This window comes from Leuciscus leuciscus (genome assembly GCF_965113295.1).
Source record: "Leuciscus leuciscus genome assembly, chromosome: 23".
In the NCBI taxonomy this organism is placed as follows: domain Eukaryota; kingdom Metazoa; phylum Chordata; class Actinopteri; order Cypriniformes; family Leuciscidae; genus Leuciscus; species Leuciscus leuciscus.
In genome coordinates, this window is record NC_138747.1 from 9,909,037 (window position 1) to 9,932,619 (window position 23,583).

At 36.7% G+C, this 23,583-nt stretch overlaps 1 protein-coding gene across 3 annotated transcripts in view; it reads left to right on the top strand.

Annotated features, from left to right (window-relative positions):
- The window catches only part of arhgef10la (Rho guanine nucleotide exchange factor (GEF) 10-like a), a 139,280-nt gene that overhangs the window by 52,717 nt on the left and 62,980 nt on the right, over positions 1-23,583 (top strand). For all 3 annotated transcript variants that reach the window (XM_082154997.1, XM_082154998.1, XM_082154999.1), the window contains 6 exons: positions 626-718; positions 4,342-4,512; positions 13,462-13,607; positions 14,346-14,518; positions 19,663-19,778; positions 22,485-22,612. In XM_082154997.1, the coding sequence (XP_082011123.1) occupies positions 626-718; positions 4,342-4,512; positions 13,462-13,607; positions 14,346-14,518; positions 19,663-19,778; positions 22,485-22,612 (827 nt within the window). The remainder of the gene's footprint in view (positions 1-625; positions 719-4,341; positions 4,513-13,461; positions 13,608-14,345; positions 14,519-19,662; positions 19,779-22,484; positions 22,613-23,583) is intronic.

Here is a 23,583-nt window from a genome sequence, read left to right on the forward strand (position 1 = left end):
ATGCAGTTGCTTAAGTAATTTTACCTTTTTTCAAAGATTTTTCCACATTTTAACTGAAAAATGTGTCACAAAGAGTAATTATAAACACGAGAAGTCATTGGACATTAATTTTAATAGCTTCGAGGTAAGTCCGAGAGTGAAAACATCTTTTGCTTGGATCATTTCAGGCAAGCCACTTGTACTCTAATGCTGAATGTATCATATCTCTTAGTGTGGTTAAGTGTAATTGAGGTTATCTGTTCTTTAAAGTTACATAAAACACAAAATATGTGTGTGGTGTTGTCATGACAACAAATTTTCACTGTGACTGGAATCTTTAACATCTGTAAAAGCAGCTGAACTCGACAAATACACAGTTGACCGTAGTCTAATATCCCTGCTTTGAAACCTGCTGGAGGGCTCTCAAGTACACCTACTCTCTGACAGTGCGCAGTCTAATGACCGCCACAGTCTGCTAGCAGGCATGAAAGAATCAATAGTATAATGCTAACCTCCACCCACCTCTCTGACTCCCTTGAGTGTCAAGATTCTTCTGCTCTGTATGTGGAAATGACCTTCAACATGATCTACCCTTTTTCTTTTTCTATGATTTTCCCTCAATGGGCATTTGTTCTTACTTTTGCAGAAGAAGCAGGCATCCAGCGTTGACCGCATAACCCTCTATGGTCTGATGGTGAAGCCTATTCAGCGTTTTCCTCAGTTCATACTCCTCCTGCAGGTCAGTATTTATCCATAAACTGTTCACACAGTGCCATTGTTCAGAGTACTGGAGGGCACGTGTTCCTTCAAGTAACTGGAAATTAGTTGCCATGCAAGTTTATTAGAAACTGAATGACTGGCTAAGACCATGCCAGTTCTTCTGGCAGGCTATTGTCTCAATAGTTTACTCTCCCCATGACTCACGGCCATGACTTGGCATTGGGTGTGTACCATGGACTCCAATGTCTGATGTTTATATAGAGAACATGAATAAACCAAAAACAAGCATGCACTTTGCTTGAATAAAAGAGGTACTTTACCCCAAAATGTTCTTCTGTGAAACCCCAAATAATAAAAAAAAATATATATATATACTTGTCACTTTTTTCATGTACTATAGTGCAAAAATGAAACTATATTCCAAATATTCTGAAGCCATATAAGCCATATGGAATTCACTAATTCATTTTGAAACTTGACAAATTATTCCTCAATAGTTTTCAGCATATAAAAATGAACGGTCATTGCATGTTTCTACATTTCTCCACTTGTGTCCCAAAGTCAAATGAGTTTGGAAGACATGCGGCTGAGTAAATTATATTGTAATAAAAAAAAACAAAAAAAAAACATTTCAAATATCCAATCTGTCACACATACAACTTACATGCTAAAATGTCAGAGAATTATCTAGATCTACTTCAGAAATATCTTCAGCCAGCAGGTCTCAGATGACAGTGATATGTCATGGAATTTACCATATTTCCATCACCAAACTGTTTGCACCACCGTTTTTCTTTCTCTCAAGTCCTTCCTTCACTTTTGTTCGTTTCTACGGACAAGGAGCAAGCGAGGAAGTCAGTGCTGAACTTTCCCATGCGAGAGGAGCTGTGGCACTTCATTTCATACCTCAGTAGGCATCGATTATCTGTGAATTTTGATTGATAAGTTATGAATGTGAATACGAAAAAAAAAATGTCTTCAGTGCTCTGACTTTAGAGTAGCTGTGTTTAATCACACATTAAACAGAACAAGATCTGATGACTGAGAGCTGAGAGCTTTCTTTTATCTGCTTTCTATTTTTAGTGGCCTAAATCAACCACAAAGGTACACATTTTATTTGAAACATGAAAAGAGATGTTAAGCAGAGTGTCTAATCTGCCCTTTTCCATACAGTATGGCTGGTATGTTAAATTTATTTTAAAAGACCCAAAATAAACACCATAAAAGTGTCATAAAATAGTGACGTTTGTGCTTTTAAGTAATTTTTAAGTAGTAAATAAAATAAATTAAAACAGTGGCGTTTGACATTGGTGACATCAAACCTGACACTATTTTGTACTGAATATTAAGTGCATATGAATTATGCTTCAAACTAAACTAAAAAATAAATAAAAATCCCTGTGAATATAAAGAAAACGTTAAAATCAAGATACTATATTGTCTATAAAATCTCATTATGAGTAAATTCTTCTTGTTTTAAGTATGTTTGGATATTTTTACTGAAAATCAAAAAAATACAAGACAAATTTCTAAGAAAGTAACTTTTTTGCAGTATAGTATTTGAGGATTTATTGACTAGAAATAATATGTAGAAATAAAATATAATTATTTCCATTATAGAGATTTTTCATTTACCTTTACATTTATCACATCTCCATTTTAACTGTACAGCATGGGTGTTATGAATGCAATACTGGCATTTTTTTCTAGTTTAATTGTATCTGACTCAAAGTTGTCCATTTTAATGACTGCTGATATGTCAGTTTATGCTATGAAAATAGATTTTTTTTAATAGATTTTTGAATGAAAATAGTGAGCAAAATGTTTGTGTAATAAATGTCGCCACTGTCTATCCGCTCTCCACTCTTTGGGGCTGTTTACACCTGGCCACTTCATGTGTTTTCTCAGATCGGATAGCTATCTGATTTATCAAAACGATTCCATTTACACCTGGTCACATAGGCTACGTTCACACTGCAGGGCTTAATGCTCAATTCCGATTTTTTGAAAAAAATCGATTTTTTTGCAAGGCCGTTCACATTTCCAATTAAATGCGACCTTTTGTGATCTCCTGTGTGAACGTGAAATGACCCAGAAGTGACCCGCATGCGCAGAAGAGTACTCAACGACGTCACTTATTGTTTGCGGAAGTAGCTAAACTTTAACTGTGATTCTCTCTCTCTCACACACACACACACACACACGAGCGCGCGTAGCGACCGTTACACAAGAGCCAGACAGCAGCCGCTGACCTATCTAATATCAGATTCAGCACAAATAAGTTAACATAACGTATATATAATGGCCGTGGGCTTTTATTTATTTATTTATTTTAATTAACGGGCTCGTCGAGGTCGACCCGTTCGGCAGATTTACCTCAGCTCGACGAATATGCAGTCCGTTTTCAAACCGACGACTACTTCAACGCAGGATTATGACGTTTTTCGCGTATCAATGACGTGCGGGTCGGATACATGCGACCTGGCCGTTCAGACTGAAGTCGCATTTGAAAAGATCGGATATGTATCGGATTTGGGACCACATACCCAAGTGGCCTGGGTCGCATTTGAAAAGATCGGATCTGTGTCGTTCAGACTGTCATGAAAAGATCAGATACAGGTCGCATAGGGGCAAAAAAATCGGAATTGGGTCGTTTCAGCCTGCAGTGTGAACGTAGCCTAAATGTGTTTTTGCGAAACGGATTTAAATCCGATCTTCAATTCCCGCGCTATATGCAGATTTAATGGAGTGTACGTCACCGAAAGCAAAAGATATGAGCTGCATTTTATTGATCATCAGCTAAAATTTCAAAGACCGCAATAAAAGAGAGCGGCAACAGCCCTGGTAAGATCATTTCGTTTCTTAAGAATTTACTTTTAATGATGATGATTGTGTGTTAAGCGTCTACGACTTACTTTCACTTTGATTTGCGATAGTTTGCACGTTGGCTTAATGAATAGATGCTCAGCTTCTCATCTGAGGTGATGCGTGTTCCAGTAGCGTCATCATATCTGGCTATAACATTACATATAGCCTATAACACGCTCTCACACGTTTATTTTTTTAGCATTTTTGGGAGGAGTACAATTTACATGTGGTTTCAACAACCAGCTGCATTTACACTTGTCCAGTTTCGTCAGGAATGCGGCCCAGACCACCTCCTGAAGTGGTTTGAGCGATCGGATTCAAATCCGTCTCGAATGCGTTTCAGAGGGCATTTACATCTGGTCTTTTCACGATCGGATAGCTATCCGATCTGAGAAAACGCATGAAGTGGCCAGGTGTAAACAGCCCAGAGAGCTTGTGAATGATTGTTGTTTCAGTGCACAGCTCTGTGGTAATGATTCCCAGAGAGCTGGCTACATGCTTGTCTCCTAAACATGAGATGTACTGTTATTCTGACCCTCTTTTCTTGCTGTTGAGTGGGAGTAAAAGTATTGGAAGCTTTAAATGAATGCTAATAGTACTATACAACATCACAATGGCTAATCTGTTGTCTGTGGTAGAGGTGCAGTCATTACGCTATGCCATTAGCTTCCTCAATTGATTATTTGTGCTTCTTTTACCTATTCACTTGGTGTCTTTCTTCCATCCTCACTCTCTTATTGCTGTTTCATTCATTCTCCCTCTCTCTGTCTTTAGGACATGTTGAAGAATACTCCCACTGGCCATGTGGACAGGCTGCCCTTACAATTGGCTCTGACTGAGTTGGAGACCCTCGCTGAGAAACTCAATGAGCAGAAAAGGGTGGCTGATCAGATCACTGAGACGCAGCAGCTGGCTCGCTGTGTCAGTGACCGCTCTCTCAGCAAGGTGAGAAAACACACACATGCGCACAGTTACTCTGCTGTTATAGCAGGATGCTGTTGCCTTGATGTAATCACAACAGTATAATTCCTAATCCCAAAACCATTTCATGGTTTCATTCTGACTTCCCTTTTCGTAGACATTTTTGCAATTACTTTTCACCAGCTGGTCCCAAGGTCATTATGTTCACACAGCTCTCCTAGCAGAGAGCTACAGATGTGGTTCATCACATTAACTATAGGCATGTTCCCCTTGCATTTGACAACCAGAAAGTGTCACAATGCTTTTTGTCTTAATTTTGAACAGTATATGTCTCTTTTGTCACTTTTTTATGTATTTATTTTTTTTGACATTTTTTGTGAAATGTCAGAATATTTTTCATATACGTTTTTTATTTATTTATTTTTTAAGAAATCAATACTTTTATTTAGCAAGAATGCATTTAATTGATCACACAGGACATTAAAGGCATTCTATTCATCAAATAATTCTGAAAAAAAAATAACATATCACAGTTTCCAAAATATATTAAGCAGCACAACTGTTTTGAACATTAATAATAATACGAAATGTTTCTTGATACCAAATCAGCATAAAGGATTTCTGAAGGATCATGTGACTGGAGTAATGGGTGCTGAAAATTCAGCTTTGCCATAACAGGAATAAATATAGCGATCAGCTCTGCATTTTCCACAATTAATTCTGAGCTTCCAAAGAAGTTCTGAGAAATTTGTGTGACTGTGTTTGTGTGTGTGAAAGAGAGAGAAGGAAAGGGATAGGTTTTCAGTTAATAATGTTAATACTAGCTTGTCTATTATATTATTCATCATAAATATCTTGTTATTTAGTGTTCCCTTCACATTGTGATCATGTAACTGAACCTCAGGTATGGTCTGAATAATGAAGTCTACAAATTCCCCATTATTTGTCCAACACGACAGCCTGTGGGAAGTCTCTGACTACTTTTTATCTTTTCTTTTCAAAGCTAAACATTGCAAATATTACTGCAAGGTCTTGCTTAGTTGTAGCAAGTATTGACTTAAGAACCACTTATATATTTTCAATAAATCATGTTCCCATTCACTCCGGTGACGAATTTTAAAATTAATTAAACTAAATTCTATTTATAAGGTAAAACTTTTACATTTTTAGGCATTAAAGTTCTAATGCCAATGCCTAATGCCAAAATGTTTTCTTTGTTCACCAAGTAATTTTCTGGTCAGGCATTATTGTTATGGATTTTGATGGATAATTTAAATATATTCTGTAATCACATTTTGGCAATTTATTAATTCCACCGTCACATCTGAGCGCGAAAATAATGTTAAAAATAATGAATGATACATAATAATTTAATTGTTCATATGTGTTTATTCTTGTTAGATTTTATTTTAAATTTTTTACTGATTATGAACACAAATGAATCATGACAAACCAAATTAATTGTAATTGTATTAATTATACCATTGATGAAAACAAGCTGAAACCAAGGTATTTTAGGCCTACAATTCTAACATAATTTTTCATGAAAAATCATGATTGTATTTTTTTTTCTCTCGAAAGTAAGGTTAATGTAAGCAGTAAAGAAATTAGCAGAAAAAACATCAAGCACAGGGTTCACACTAATTTTCAAATAAATCATTCTGCTTTTTCCCTGTTAATGTTCTCCGTTGGAAATAATTTATAAGAATGCTTCTTGTTTGCTGACTGGCTGTTCGCAGTACAGCTGCTGTTAATTACATTTTGAATGTCAAATTTGTGTAGTAAGGGACCTGGATAATGGATAGGGGGCGCTGGCCCAAAAAAGGTTGAGAACCACTGCTCTAGAGTCACAAATAGTGAAGGCAATTGTAGACCTTGCTTAACTAATAATCTAAGAATACCGAATATAATTTAATAATGTGTTATTACACATCTAATCTTACTGTATGCTCACAAGTAGGGCTGGGTATCGTTCAAAAAATTTCAATACCGCTACCTTGATTTCGATACCGGTTCCTGAACGATACTTTTTTCAATACCAATTTTATGAAATCCATTTGAACAAGATTACTAACACATTACCTCAGAAAAACTTTGATTTTATTTTTTCAGTTTGACTCATGCTCCTTAGCCAGTGCACAAAGGAAAAAAAAAAAATTATAAAGAGCTCATGCTCACCAAAGCTGAATTTGTTTGATCAAAAATACAGTAAAACTTGTAACATTGTGAAATAGTATTACAATTTAAAATCTTATTTGAATATATTTCAAAATGTAATTTATTCCTGTGATGTCAAAGCTGAATTTTCAAAATCATTACTTCAGTGTCACATGATCCTTCAGAAATATGAAAACAGTTTACTGCTTAATATTTTGGAAACTATGATACATTTTTTCATGATTATTTGATGAATAAAAATGTCAAAAGAACAGCATTTATTTGAAACAGAAATCTTTTGTAACATTACACGTTTTAAGGTAATTTTTGGTTACTTTAATGCATCCTTACTGAAAAAAAATTCTGACTAACCAACACATCTTTGAAGGGCAGTGTACATTCAGTAGGTCATTATTGCAGTATAAACACAGTCAGAGTGATCAACAAGGTATCTCTTCATTTACCAGTCGAAGACGGAGCAACTTTCTGCTCTTATGTTTACTCCGTGCACTGTCAAGGTCTTCATCATATTTGTCGTGGTACCGGTCAAAATAATTGCTGCAAAGCAGCAAATACTGCATCGCGCACTGTTGGCATCGAGCCTGGAGAAATGTAGCCACACTTTTGATCGACTTTTCCACATCTTTAGGGTGTATTTTGTGTGTGTGTGTGTGCTCGCATCTCATATGAGTATGTGCTCGGAGAGTTTGTGTGTGTGTTCGCGTCACATTGAGTATGTGCGCGAGTTTGTGTGTGTGTGTGTGCTCGCGTCTCATATGAGTATGTGCGTGGAGAGTTTGTGTGTGCGCGCGCGTGCGCGTCTCATATGAGTATGTGCGCGGAGAGTTCTGTGAGTCTCGTGTGTGTAGAGTTTGCGTGTTTGTGCGTGAGCGACTTTAGGTGTGTCGTTGTGCATTTCATATTTGTTTGAGCACTGACGTTGACGAGTTAACCCCTTAGGTATCGAAATCTGGTACCGAACAAGAAGTCATTTTTCGATACTCGATAGTATTCGAGGCAATTCGGTCGGTACCTAAAAAGTATCGAACTCGGTACCCAGCCCTACTCACAAGGCCACTGTTGGTTCCATCTCCTGACAGTCAGCCTTTAAACATGCTGCCAAGTACTGTACCTGGACATAGAGTGCCGAAGTAATGACGTCACTTTGTAGGCCAACCCGGAAGTTAGCGGCGCATGGGTTCCCTCGATCAAAAAGCAATGCATTTTCCCCATAGACTTTTGGAAAATCGCAAAAAATAAGATCTGTGTTCAACAAAGAGTTGTGACCCTTACACGTTTTGTCTATCAAGATAATCTTTACAAGTTAATCCAAAATGTATACATTTTGAAGCCTAAATAAAGCCGTCGGATATAAAATGCTAACGGTAGGCTATCAACGGACTACAGCACACCATGGTCGCGGATCAACGTCATCATCAAGCTTCCTCAAACTCACTCACTCGCTCGCTCATTATGATCTGCACTGTGTATGAACCTGTGTTTTACAGTCTATGGTATGAACCTATTTTTACAGTCTATGGTATGAACACTTATCCACTTTTTCATGAGAAATACTGCCCCTTCTGTTTTTCAAAAAATGTTAGAAACTAATTTTGTTTATGCGTGCCTCTCTGAGATTTTTTAAATCTTTTGTTAATGTTTTATTTATTCGTTTATTATTTTGTTAGTTTATATAAACCTTAATATTATTTTCTTTGTGATTAAGATTATTATGCCTGATCATTGTGCCCCAAATAAACTTTAAAGATTATCTTTCACTGTATTATGTTTGATTGTATGTTTGCATACCATTTGCTAATTCGCCAGAAAAAAAAACGCGCTTTAACCATCTCAGAAGCACTAACGTTAGCTATGGCCGTATCAATTTCCATGTCCTTTTTCTTAGACGATAGAAAAACCATAGATCGAAGAGAGAACAACTATAAATCTGGACATGAACAGTGCAGCTTAGATGCTGGTTTACTTGCCGGTATTGTAAGGGCCAGCATGAGGTACAAGGTTAATCGAGTAAGTAAAACTAGGGAGAGATAGAGGAGTTATAATATGTATTTAAGATAACTATGTATTTAAGATAACTATACAAATAATCTCTGAACAAGCATAACGCAGTTCAATTCCAAACATTTAATATAATAGTTGTATATAATTATATATGTTGAATTTAAAGAGAATTGTAAATAGCAAATGCTTATTATAATATATTATAATTAAACCATATATGTTCCCTAAATAAACCTCATTTTGTTAACATTTTCTATTTTTACCTGGTAATCCACAAGCCCCAATGTGAGAGCCTGTGTAGTAAATTTTATCTCACATTCACATTACTGTGAGCTGACTGGAGTGTAGTTACAATAGTATACAAGTAGTATGCAATAGTTTAACATTTAATTTGTGTATTTGTCAGACAGTCAACTTACAGTGCATTAAGGCTATACATATCAGCGTGTTCTCTGGGAATTGTCCACGTTTATATAGCACATTAAATATAGTTAACATTTACTACTAAAATAACAAAGATTAATATCATTGCCTGCTTTAACTACCGGCAATGCTGTTTACAAATACAATCATATTATTATAGGTGGGTAAAAGCCAAGTTCACAAGGTGCAGGACCCACCCTATCTATAATTATATCCAAACAAGTTACAATAAAAGTCAATAAACCAGGTATTATTTTGAATATTTTAATTAAACACATTTCTCAACGTAACGTTAGCCTTTAATAAAACTGCAGCGGATCTAATCTATTAAACAGTGGCAAAGTAAACAAGCTTTTAGATATTTAAGAATACTGTATAAGTCTGAATATAAGTCTGAATACATGGCAGGGGTGTTTCTCTTCCATTACCATGCTCATATCACAGGCCAGCTGCTGCAATTCTTAACAAATGCGTTTCTGAATAAGAGGAATTAGAGAGTAAATGAGACACTTAATTGGAAAGTCTAAGTTGCTCTCAGTATCTCTTGTTTGGTTCGCTTGCTTTTGCTTTCTCTCTTTATCTGTCTATATCGCTGCATGTCACGCCTCCCTCTGCTGTAGTCATTTGTCTCTCTCTCTCTCTCTCTCTCTCTCTCTCTCTCTCTCTCTCTTAGGGCTGCTCGATTATGGAAAAAATAATAATCACGATTATTTTGGTCAGTATATTGAAATCACGATTATGTAACACGATTCTTTCACGTCTTTGGGAATTTATTAAAAAGACACCTTTCAACAATTCTTAAAAAATTGAAATGTGAACATGTATTGTACTTTTTGAACTATTAAAATAAATAATATAACAGATAATACTTCAAGTGTTTAAATTTTCCCGCAGGTCTACCACTTATAATGCGGGAAATTCCCCCACAAACATTGATTCACTTTAGCAAGTAGATTGTATGAGTAGCCTAAATTAATCCACACAGATTATAAAATCAAATCTATCATTTTAAAACTTCCGCAAAGACGTAATTTCACAAACCGCGTGAGTGTTCAGCGGTGCAGCGTCTTCTCTCTCTCTGTCTCTCAAAATGGGTTGGACAAAGCAAGCGTCGAAACTACACTCTAGCGTTTAAAAGTCGGGACATGACGGAATTGTCACTTGCTCAATCGGGCCAGTCTTGCATCGTAACTAAAGTTGATCATTTTCACTTCTTTAAGTCTTATCAGTTTAAACATTCAAGCTGAGAGAGTTTACGGCTTCGGGAGGGGCGGAAGTGCGCGTGTCATTCAGAACACATGACAAAATAAGAGTTTTTACTCGATTGTACTATTTTGGTGATCGTTGGGAGCCAAAATCGAAATCGAAATCGAAATTCAATTAATTGCACAGCCCTTCTCTCTCTCTCTCTCTCTCTCTCTCTCTCACTCTCTCTCTCTCTTCTTTAGTCTGCATCTCTCTCTCTCTCTCTCTCTCTCTCTCTCTTTTCATCTCACTCTCTTCTTTAGTCTGCATCTCTCTCATTTTATGCTTCTTTTGGACTCTTCTTCTGAAATCCCAGAATGCATTGCGAGCTTAGTGAAAAATTTACTGTCCCATGTACTGTACACTGCTTTTACTGTATGTATTGTGATCTTGTGCACGACTGTGCAGTGGCTCCAATCTTACCTTTTTTTTTTTCAGGGATTTCAGCTGCATTCCAATGTGAAACAGTCAGTTCCATTACCCGATATACACGCAATGAAATATTCATCGTCTGTCTCAGACTATCTGAGTTAGTAGGCCAGCAAATATAGTATGGTGCACAGGCTAAGACTGCAGCGTCTCCCTGTCGCTCTTCAGCAAGCATATCACATACACCTCTCTCTCTCTCACACACACACACACACACAAACATCCATCCAAACTTACAACCCATTTCAGTCACAATCTCAAGTCTCTGAAAAGGATATCTGTCCTTTCCGACAACATTCTGTTTGCTTCGTCAGCCTTTGGGGGGCGCTCTTACTATATAAAAACACAGAGCCTGGAGCATGCCTTCTGACTGACTGAAGGTCTAATTTTCAATGCATTTCAACAAAGGCCAAGCAGTGTTGCCAATTCCCTTTGGATCCGGCAACTCATTTTGTGTGATGCGGGCTACAGAAGCAGATGCATTATTTATAAAACTACTCTCCTGACTGATCAAACACCAACACGCAATATTTATTTGAGCCGCTGGACAATGTGTTTCGCTGCTGTGATGCCGCTTATATATTATTGCTGATGTAATGAGGATGAACTCTGGGACTGTCTCCTTACACAAAAATATTTTTTCTTCCCCATCTTGTTATGCATTCAGGAAAAATATACCTGTTTCTTCAACCAGTGGCAGATTTTTGCTGTTCTGTTTCTGTGATGTTGGTGGTGCAGAAATTGCACACTTTAAAGAGATAATTCACCCAAAAAGGACAATACTGTCATCATTTATTCACCTCATGCCCAAATCGGAAAGATTTGGAACACAAAAGAAGCATATCTCAAAATAGATTTTTCAAGAATGTCCTACAAGAATGTCCTACAAGTTTGGAAATGTATAAGAGTGAGTAAATGATGACAGAATTTTCATCTTTTTAAAGGTGCACTCTGCCGGAGTTTGTTACGTTCAAACTTGAATGAATGAGAATGAATGAATGAATTAATTAATTAATAATGAGCTATTTTGCAAAAACATTTTTTTCAAATGTTGTGTTTATCATGCATAAATAGCATTTTTGTGCAAATGAAAGAAGGGTTAAGCTTCTAGTTAGATGACTGTAATTTATGAATTAGTTTAGTCACCTTCAGTCTAGCTCGCTGTAAACAATAATTACATGTCATAATAACAGAGCAGTTACAGAGCAGTCAAAAAGGCATAAGCAACCAGTGTTGTGGAAAGTTACTTTTAAAAGTAATGCATTACAATATTGCATTAATCCTTAAAAAAGTAACTAATTGTGTTAGTTACTTTTTATGGAAAGTAATGCGTGGTTATTTTTTGCATTTCTTTTTCTCACCTGTGCTGGACTTGCTTGTTTGTTTTCTGATAAAACCAAAACAAACCAAAAGTAATTTTTTTTGGCAAATGTAAAGGCCTTTTCATGGTAAAAGTGAAATGAATAAGCCTCAGGCTGAAAGAAGTGCAAATCCATGCCTGTACAACAGAGGCCGCATCTCAAACAATCCTTTTAGCTGGGTTGTTATTCTGGATAACACAATAATAGGATGCTGGAAAATAAAGTCCAAGAGACTTTTTTTTTTTTTTTACCAATAAAAAAAAATTAAACACAAATGTGATGTTTATCTAAAGTCATTTTTGCTTATTCGTATGGTTGAATTGGGTCATAAAATGTCAGCAGCAAAGACATTGGTTAATAAAGTGAGATTAAATACATGGAGTATATTTGTTATTTAATTATTGGAGGTTTGCGTAATTCTGAATATCCATTTCACTGTTCTTATTCAATTTAAGGAATTACTGAATCTTTTTTTTTGTTTTGTTTTTTTTTGCAAGTGAGATGAGTGAATGCATGCTCACATTTAGTCTAGAACTACTTTTTGTTGTTGTTGAAAATCCTGCATAGTGCACCTTAAACTTTTAACTTTTAAAAAAGAAAATGTAAGTAAAATATTAAGGCTCTCAAAAAGTTACAATAACTGATTTTATGTGATTTTATAAAATTCACCTTAACACATTAAGTTCTTTTGAAGAAAATCCAGTATAACATATGACCTGCTCCATCATTTTGAATCACAGAAACACATTTAGTTTTATTCTCTTAAAAGGGTTAAAGGGAATTTTAACTATTATAATTATTATGTTTCTTCTCCAAAGTGTTTCAGATATATAATTATCATTTAAATGTTACCTCTTTACTTTAGTGCATAAATCTAAAAATGTGTTTCTCAAATTTATATCAGATTGATGGGGCAGACCATCTAAGGCAAAACAAGATTCAGAAATTCTGCTGATTCAGAAAGGAGCTTTATTTGAAAGTACAGTTTTTATTCAGGAAAAACAGATAATGTTCTAAAATTAAGTATTTACATACTTAAAAAACCTTTAGGAACCTCCTTTTTATAATGCACATTTAAATGTATGTAGTTTGTAGATGTAAGTCTACACTTCTCAATCCGATTTAAAAGGAGTATCTCCTTTAAGATTGGGTTTTCCCCAACCTTTTCCACTTCAAATATACTGCCGTTTCCAATCTTCTGTGCTGCCTTTCTGTGAACCTTCAAGTGTCTTTTACGCCACAATGTGGCCTCTAAGTAAGCGTGTAGCCATGTAATTGGTAGCCTCTATTTTGTAAGACTTACGTGTAATCAGTGTCTCCCCTGTCTTTTCTTCAGCTGCTGAACTCTGAGCAGAGCTCTTTGATCCTTTGCGAGACGCTGATTGAGACGGTGTATGGTGAACGAGGACAGGTCCTTAAGTCTAAGGAGAGGAAAGTCTTTCTCTTCGGTGACATGCTCATCTGTGCCAACATCAATGTCAAGTATGTGTCCAGGACAAGGTCGATTGACTTTCTCTTTGTCACTCCGCCCCCCCTTTAAGCCACGCTGACTGATTGATTGCCGATCTAAATACAGACTTCTGAGTCTCCAGGAGCATTACTGTGATGTTGCCCCAATATTGAGGGGGTTAGCCGCTAATGTTTAAGGCACAGGACAGAATTGGGCAGAGTCAAATGGGCCTTCATTATCTGGGAACAAATAGCAGGGTGTTTAGATACAGCGACAGAAATTATCCCCATAGATCACAGGCATAAAGGCGCTTCTCTGTTTCACCCAAATAGATTATCTATGACAGCTCCATTGATCACATCTCAGCAGTGCAAAAGGTAAAAAGCTAAGTGAAAAAGCTTGCGGTGATACTGAATCTCAAAGCTTTTGAGCTAGTTCTTCCACTGCAGCATGTTAGGTCTCTGTTCTACTAAAGTGTGGCTCGACATGCTCGTTTAGAAGATCTAAACGAGGTGATTGTGATTACAACACAACATGAATAATAACAACCCCCCCCCCCCAACAGCTGGAACTCCAGATTTCCACAATGTACTCACAGTTGATCTGTAAGAAAAGATTTTTCGAATTTGTAAATAAAAAAATAAAGAGTATTGGGGTATGTTTAACAAGATTGCATTCGAGTGAATCCTATACCAAATGATCTGTCAGATTACTTATTTTTATGACTATGCAAATACATTTTGACATGTTGTTGTTCTTGTCACCACCAGGGGCCCCCCTGACATCAGCAGTCTGGTTCCAGTAGGTCCCAAGTATAGCCTGAAGTGGAGTGCCCCCTTGCAGCAGGTTCAGGTGGTTGAAGTGGGTCAAGAGGGCTCCCAATCTAAGGACACTCTTTACCAGCTTGGAGGCGTCAAGCGTTCGGGTGGCTCTACCGGACTGGGTAATGGCAATGCTGTTGGCGCTGCTATTTTCTAAACAATCAGATAGCATGTACCCCTTGATGTGAGTCTCTGAGACATTTTGAAATAACTGTCTATTTTTTGTGAGAAATGCAACTTTTTATGGCCTCAGATACAGATGAGTGTATCTCAGGTGAGGTAGATAAGAATAACAGAGGAACGGCCTATGCAATCTTATTTCACTGTCTGATAGACCACAAACATATTCAGCGTGCTGTCATCAGTCTTGCCGCATTATTTCCACCTCCACTTCCAATCAGAGAGAGCAAGTTCAGGAGATTGGAATCAGGGCTGAACACTCTTACAAAACATTATTGTGTTTTGAGTTTGAAGACGAGGAGGAGGAAGAGAGCAATTGTGGGGCACCAAGATAAATATGCTGACAGAGCTCCAGGTACAAAATGTTATCAGGATGTACAGGTTCTGGCTGTTTAAGCCTTTTGCTTTCTGAGCCGAAATATTAATGGTGTTGTCTCTGGAACACCCATGTTGGATTGTGCACACAGGGGAGCCAGGAAATTAGATGACAGAAGATGTTTAATGCCAAGGCCTAGCAGAAAGCTCGCGGGGAAGAGTCTTTAGAAGACCTCTTAAGTCCCCTATGCCTTATTTCTCTCTGAAATCATTATAAAACAGCATTCTGTCCAATTTATCTGCATCCGTTCTCTTCCTGCTACTTTATAACTCAGCAGTAGCCTCCCATCTACTTCCTATTTCTCATTCTCATCATTTTCTCTATCATTTCCCTCAATTTAAATTTCAAAATACTGGCATGATTGTTTGACATAACATGTTGCCAAATAATCAATACAAGAAATAAAAACAGTGACGGAAAAAATAAAATAAATATAGTATAAAGATATAGTATAGAATAAATGTTTTTCTTTTATTAAAGCGCCCCTATGCTATTTCGAATATTACCGGCCATTCAATGAATATTGCCGGCCATTTTACATTCACAAACGATTATACACTGCATGCCATGCAGTGTATAATAGCTGTTTGTGAATGTAAAAGGTCTGCAAAGTTTTAAAGATCAAAGTGCACGACAAATAAAGTTATTGTCTCCTAAAAGAAGGAATCGAACCATCAGAAATTCAAGTATCACTTCCGTAACATATCATCTCGACATAAGTTGTAAAAATTTGCATAATGCCAGCCTATGATCTTCATTGACTGCCTGCAAATAACATGTACATAGTACTTTGACCCAACCCTCAACCATTGTAGTTGTAGCTGAGAAGCAACATGTTGTAGCAACCTGTCAGTTGGTGGGGTCCCCCTCGGTAGAAATCGTGTTCCTCCGGGCTCCGAGATACGACCGAAAAGGCCACTTTAATGATTAAAGGGGCAGGGGCTCGAGCCCCCCTGCATAGACCCCCTGTGCACGCCACTGCGACACACTGTTAAGTTGTCGACCAGTCAAAACAGGCTGGGCTATCTGATCAATTAGAGCAGAGGAAAGGAGGTGTTTAGAGAGACTGAATCCTTTGAGTCGTTTCAGGCACTGTGAGAAAAGAGGTGATGTGCAATGTATATTATGAGAAAATTAAAGTGTTTTTTTTTTTTTCCTTGAAAGCATGTAAGCCTCTTGTATGAGACCTACAAATGTTTAAAATAGCACAATGAGGGCACTTTATTATATAGCCTGTATTTTTATATGCACTACCGTTTAAAGGTTTGGTTAGTAAACGAAGTAATAGTTATAAATACTGTAATAGTATAAATAGTTTTTTAAAAGGAAATTAATTTTATTCAACAAGGATGCATTAAATTGATGTGAAAATTGAAAAGTGACAGTAAGGACATTTATAATGTTAACAGTAGATTTCTATTTTAAATAAACGCTGTTCTTTAGAAATTTCTTTTGAAAAAATTAAATGTCTGTAAGGGTAATACACATAATATTTACAATATACTATACAATTCAATTGTATTGTAACATTGTACAATAAACATTCAAAAAGACATCAGAATATTGTTACATTTGAAGACAAAATATAGACTGTTTTTTGAGGATGTGCAGGTGAGCTTTTATTGCAGCTTCCCTCAGTACCACCTATATATTTATATATATATATATGTGTGTGTATATAAATAAATAAATAAATAATATAAACTTATCACAGTGAAGTATGCCTCTGTCTCAACCTCACTAGTCGTATAGAGAGCCACAGACTTCTTCTTTTGAAAGCCTTTTTCTATGGCTAGACTGGTCAAGGAGCCTGTATTTGGTGAGGATACGTTTCGGTATTTCTGTCTGTGACGAGATTTAAGACAGATCGTGTCCCTCTCTTTTATTATATTCAATGACCTGTTTGAGCTGTTCGCACACACTTATGGTTAAGTAACAAGAAGCCGCCACTTTAATCACTATTTTCCAGACTCCTTTGTTGTAGTCTGGTCTAGTCTGAATATCTTTCTTCAGCTATTAATAGCAGCACATAGACACACAACCCTGTTTTGCCTTGCCCGCGCCACATCTCTCCTCCCTTGTGATGTCACTCCATGGGGCTCCTCGCCCAAATCAGATCCCATGCTCCCCCAGCGTACCTCAAAATGGACTCATTTTTCATCTCCTGCAGGCCCCAGTGCCCTAATTTATTGATGGAATAGGCCAGCATTCCAGGAAGAGCAAGGCCTTTGCTGCTGCCACTCTAAAGCAGTATAAAACAGTAGCATATTGCAAATCTTAGAGGCCTGTGAGCAATGAGATGTATTCTTAATGGAGACTTACTGTACAGTGATGCTATTTTGGACAATTAAGCCCTCTCTCAAATAATTTATCCTGCTGAAATATTTCTAGACTTCTGCCATTTAGACAAAGTAAATATGGTGGACAACATGAAGTAATAATAATAACAACACTAATATTTGTATATTATTTTAATATAAATTATGTATATTATATTATATCTTGTATAGTATTAATAAATATACTACTGCTGCTGATAATGATGATTTATTACAAATTATATAATAAGATTAATATAATTATTAATATGAATATTTATTTTTACTTTTTATATTGTTTTAATATGAATTATATATAAATTATGTGTAGTATATTATAATCTAATATAACATGGTATAATATATAAACATTTGAACGGTAGTGTATATTCAATTGTTACAAAATAATTATATTTTGAATAAATGCTGTTCTTTTTTTGTTTACTTTTTATTCATCAAAGAATCCTGAAAAAACTATCAAAGGTTATAAAAAAATATTAAGCAGCACAAAATAATATATCATATATCATATATCATATCATATCATATATCATATATCATATATCACATCACATCACATCACATCATTAATATACATGTAATATACAATATATAGTTATTAAAAGGATGTAAAGTAAAAGAAAATTGTCTCTCTTACCCTTAGCTGGTTCGGTGCAATATTAATTGAGCACTTTAGTCCCTGGAAATGATCACAGACTAGTTTCCTTAATGGCCATGGCATGCACACCTTTTTACTATTTGTTAAAACGTGGCAGATAGATCCTTGCTAAAAAAGAAATAAAAAAGAATGTTTAAAAAGCACACTTATTATAGTTAATGAGCATAGATTTGAATGAGAAATCCAAATTTGAGTGGCCCTTCTGGCAACAGCTTGGTTAACTTTAGGCTTTGGACTACTGTATTGTGCCTGCATAGGCCTCTGCTGGTGGCCGGCCAGCGCGTGTGTCCGTTTACATATGACAATGTGTGTGAGAGAGATAGACTAGTGGAAATGGTGGAAAACCATGCAATAGTGTGAAAACCAGATCCCAGCACACCAACTGGATTAGTCTGGATTACAAGTCAGCACATTCACCTGAGGCCAGGGTGGGCCACAAGCCCACAAACCTGTAAGCCCGCCTGAGGCCTTGCCACGGCAACCAGAAGAGCATGTAAACTCTGCCAGCTTTCGCTGTAGGGGCTCACTGTGCCTATTTTTATTCAAATGTGCCTGCTATTGATCAAGTTGTGCCAGTGACAGATGTCTCTGTGGCTGTGTGAGTTGAAGACCCTATTAAATTTCTAAAGGTTAGAGAGAGACAGACAAAACAGTGGAAGAAAGACGTAGAGGTGTAAAGAGAAGTGGATTGAATCCTAGACAGACAGTGAAAGGCAGAAAGACAGGCAGGCCTATAGAGAGAAAATAGAGAGAGAGCGAGAGAGAGAGAAAGAGATGGCGTGTCAGAGCCTGAGAAAGATCTCTGACAGAACCTTCCAACAGTACTTCGAAAATTAGGTTTAGCTGGGGGTCAACAATTGCCCGTGCTGCCCCAATTCTGCACACAGGTCATGTGATTATGCGGAGGTGCTGAAAGGCCAGACGGTCCTGCAGTCTTCGGATCCAGCTCTGGGATTTAATTACACTCCTCATTCCTGGGCTATCAGTCGGACACATAGAGCTGATTCACCCCCCGCTATTGATTCGGCAGGCAGAGACCAGAGACCGCAAAAAAGGGAATGGGGATTCAAATCGATGGTACATTTCACGTCTAATGAGACACCTGTGTTCGTTTCGTCACCCTTAAAGGGCTTCATATTTCCAAATGGCTTCATTTTATACTCTGCTCCTTTTCCTTATAGCGTTAGCCTCTGTGGGTGCACAAACAATGGGAACAATCGATCTATCTTCTGTATTGATTCTCTTTGTTAGTGGAGCTACTGGAGAGTATTGACAAATGAAAGTTTTGTGATAGTGCAGAAGTCTTTAAAAGTTAAGTTGATTTTGTTTAGATTTGCATTAGGGTTGCATTAAGTTCTTTTAAGAGAAAGCCCTAGAGCACAACGAGTCTTCCTATTTAAAGGTCAGGTATCATTCTGAAATTTCTGTCATTGTAGACCACTATGCAGGTCTCAGATCGATTATTTTAAATGGAGGAATGTGCATTGTATAGGAAATCCTTAAGTGCTTTTTTATTTGAGCATAGCTCACAGTGTAACCGAGCTTTCCTGACTCGATTACATATTTAAATGATTCAGCACCTTACGGGAAGCCATATCTGCAGAAATACCATCTCATCTAACGAAAACCCTGGAGTGCAGGTGAATGTTCTGATAAAGCGTGGTGTGCAATTTAAGTGCTGGATAAGTGAAGCTGGTTATTTTTGATTGACAGGAAGTATCATTCTGGGTCCGCCCCGTCTGTATCAGGAACTGCAGGAGTTGCAGCACGACCTCTCAGTGGTAGAGCAAGTCACTCTGCTCGTGGGGACTTTACAGGGAACGTACCAGGTAAATAATGTTCACTACCACACATACAATGGGCCCATAATGTATCTGAACCCTTAAGCAGAAACTTGAAGGGAACTGACGTGAGACATTAAAAAATGACTTTGAAGTGGATCAAAACCTTTCATCAAAGTTATACATGAATTTTGAACAATACGCGTTCTTGTCTTAGGACAACTTTGATTAACTTTTTTGATCCACTTCAAATGTTGACTACTGTATCATTCATATAAATATTAAAATACATGTTTTTACATAAAATACTGTTCAAAAGTTTGGATTTGGTAAGATGTTTTTAAAATAATCTCTTATGTTTACCAAAGCTGCATATTTGATAATTTATCTTAAAATGTAATTTATTCCTGTGATGGCAGTCTTCAGTGTCACACGATCCTTCAGAAATCATTCTAATATGCTTATTTAGTGCTCAAGATACATTTCTTTTTATTATCAATGTTGAAAAGCGTTTTGCTGCTTAATATTATTTGAAAAAAAAAAAACATGATACCCTTTTTTCCAGGATTTTTTGTTTGAAATATAAATATTTTGTAACATAAATGTCTTTACTGTGTTTTAATTGAATGTGTCCTTTCTCTCTCTCAAAAATGTAAATGAAAAATAAGATAAGCTGTGCTTTTGGATAATAAACAGAATTTTCATTATGAAAATATAATATCCTAACACTGTCCAAAAATTATAAAAAGAACAAAATCCAGGAAAAATCTTGGTGGAATATATTAAGCAGCAAAACAAAAGCAGTATTAGCCACATATGCTGCAGCCATCTGGGGATGGAAGCCTTTGGGGTAATTCAGCGTTTTCAGCGTAATTAAATTGTGATCAAAGTTCAGCAACCAAAGACGTGGATCATCAATTGATTATCACGGCATTGGTTTGATAGTTGGACGTCAACGCGGGGAAACCTTCATAATCTGATCCGCAGTCGATTTTCAGATGGGAGATAGCTCTGAACAGCATGTCTGCACAGCACAAGGCTGTTCTCAAATCAGGACAGCTCCCCTGATGCCTTGGCAGCTACTAAACCAATACAACAGCTAGTTTGCTGCTTTTACCTCTGAGTGTTATGAAAACAGGAACAGTGCTTTGTCTTGCATGCTTTCTTGTCCATAAACATGCTTTTGGCCTCTCTCCAAATGACTAATTCCTACCACAATCTAATCAGAATGTAAATGTGAAGTGAATAGAGAATGGGTGAACTTTTGCAGACCTCATTGATTTTGCAGATGTATTTCAATTGGATTTGGCTTTTGGGAGGTGTGAATAATTTTGTTTATAAGAGGGAAGCCTTTATTATTTCATCAATACTTCAAGGCCAAAGCCAAAATTAACATAACAAAAAACAGTGATTTCTGCATTTAATGTGATATAAAGCTGTAGTTTTCGACTAGTTACAGGTCTGTTCTGATATGTTCTGTGCTATGCATATAAAAATGCAACTAACAATATACAGCACACTATGATTAAAAAGATAAGATGAGAATAAATGTTTTTGGCAAAAAAAAAAAAAAAAAAAAAAAAAAAAAAACTTTTGGCAAGGAGACATTAAATTGATCAAAAGTGACAGTAAATACATTCATAATGTTACAAAAATAATTTTATTACAAATGAATGCTGTTCTTTTGAATTCTCATCATCAAAGAAGGAAAAAAAGTATTACAGTTTCCACAAAAATATTAAAGGGGTGGTTGATTATGATTTCACTTTTTTAACTTTAGTTAGTGTGTAATGTTCTTGGGATTTAAGAATCGATTAGTCATCCTGTTCTCAGTTGATGAATGAATGGAACATTGTAGCGCGCATCCCATCCAATAAATCGCAATAATCTTTGTGCTTTGTTACTTTTGATATGAAACAAAGTTTCAGATTTCAAATTATGTCCATTTTCTTACGAAATTCAAAAACATAAATACCGTTTTGGCGTTGTGACGTGAGATCACTCTAGAGAAGCAGCAGCGCGGAACGCACGTGATCTTCTCTTCCGCCTTAATACCAGTTACCGCGCGAGATAAACATGAACGAGCACCTGAAAGTGTGTTAAAAGGTAGAGTACAACTTATCGAAATCCGTATCATGTCACATGGAATCGCTCAATCAGTGTTTCAACTGTGGAAAGACGTCAATAAAACTGCTTTTGAACAATGTCATGTAACATCACATTTACCTCAGAAAAACCATATCCGTGAACATAAACACGTTAGTCAGCTAGAAAAATTTACTCTAGAGAGGAGCATTTTGCTAAATATATGCACCATATTACATATTCATTATAATTTTTAATGTTCTTCAATATTTAATGCATGTTTAAATAAATCTGGCAAGTTTTTATGACAGCCACCATTTAAATGTTTATATTTCATAACTTAATTATTATAAAATAAATAAGTGTAATTTAAGTGTTTGTATACAAATCAGTAAATTTTTACCTTCAATAATAGTAGGCTAATGAGGCTACAACTGGCTCCCATAGTTTACAGCATTAGTTAGATTTGTTTTCATTGCGTAAATGTGCCATGTGTTGTGCCTGATATCCAAAATAATCAATATTGAATCGAATCGGAATCGAAATCGAATCGAATTGCAAGCTTGTGAATCGAAATCGAATCGAATTGTGAAATTTGTGTCAATACCCAGCCCTAGTAAATAACGTGTTTGCTAGAATCACACTTGTCATTCTTTGCTGTGTTTATAGAATCTGAACACCACGGTAGCACAGGACTGGTGTTTGGCGTTGCAAAGGCTGATCCGCATCAAAGAGGACCAAATTCAGAGTGCCAACAAGTGCCGTTTACGATTGCAGGTCCCAGGCAGACCAGACAAGTGAGTAAACGGAGCAAAAGCTTACATTTTCTTTAGCACCCTCAATAAAAAAAAAAAAACACATATGAATGGGTTCAGATATTTGTTATAGCTGTTTCTAATCCAAAAACACATTTTCCTTTCCTGATCTTCTCCTGATAGATTACATTTGCCTCAAGAATGTTAGTAGTAAGACATTTTGCTAAATGGCTTCTGAGATCTAAACAAGAAAAAACTATTTTGATTACTCCACAGCTTGATTTCAGACTCTTATAAAGTCCTGCATACATTCTCTGGCGCAGGTGAACCCAAGTGGCATTGAAACATAATGGCAGATGACAAACATGTTAATGTTCATCTGCAACAACGTTAAGATGATGAAGGAGCCTGGCACCATGTTAATTTCCCCTAATGAATGTGCATTAACTGGCTTTATTTGCGGCCTGCGTTAAAAGCCTTCCCCATGTCACCTTTAACGTAGCCAAGCGGCAAATTACAAGCCTAATAGCATGACGGGAAATCATTAAGTGATAGTTCTCAGATTTGGGAGATCAAGAAATGCTGGAGGTAAAGTTACAGACCCTTTCAGTCTGGGAAGTTCTACATTATGGCGAGTCATAGAGCTTGTTCAATTCATTTAACTTAGTCTGGGAGCTGCTGTTTCCCATTTGGAGCACTAGTGTCATTTCTCTTTGATGCGTAGACAGAGGCTTTAATGTACTCTTATTATGTCACATTAAAGTCAGTGAATGTAAATGTGTCAAGGCGGAGGCTGCACATTTTTCACAGTGCACTGCACCTGAATGTGCTTATCTTAATGATGCAGAGTGCGAGCGGAAACTTCACTCATAGAATCGGCCGTGGAAGGAAGAGAAATGAAGATAGATTAGTGGAGGATTCAACTAAGAAAAGAGCTGAGGAGACGGGGAGAACATGACAGAAGAGAAGCAGAGAGAAGTAGAAGATAAACTGTAAAGCACATACAGCAGTTG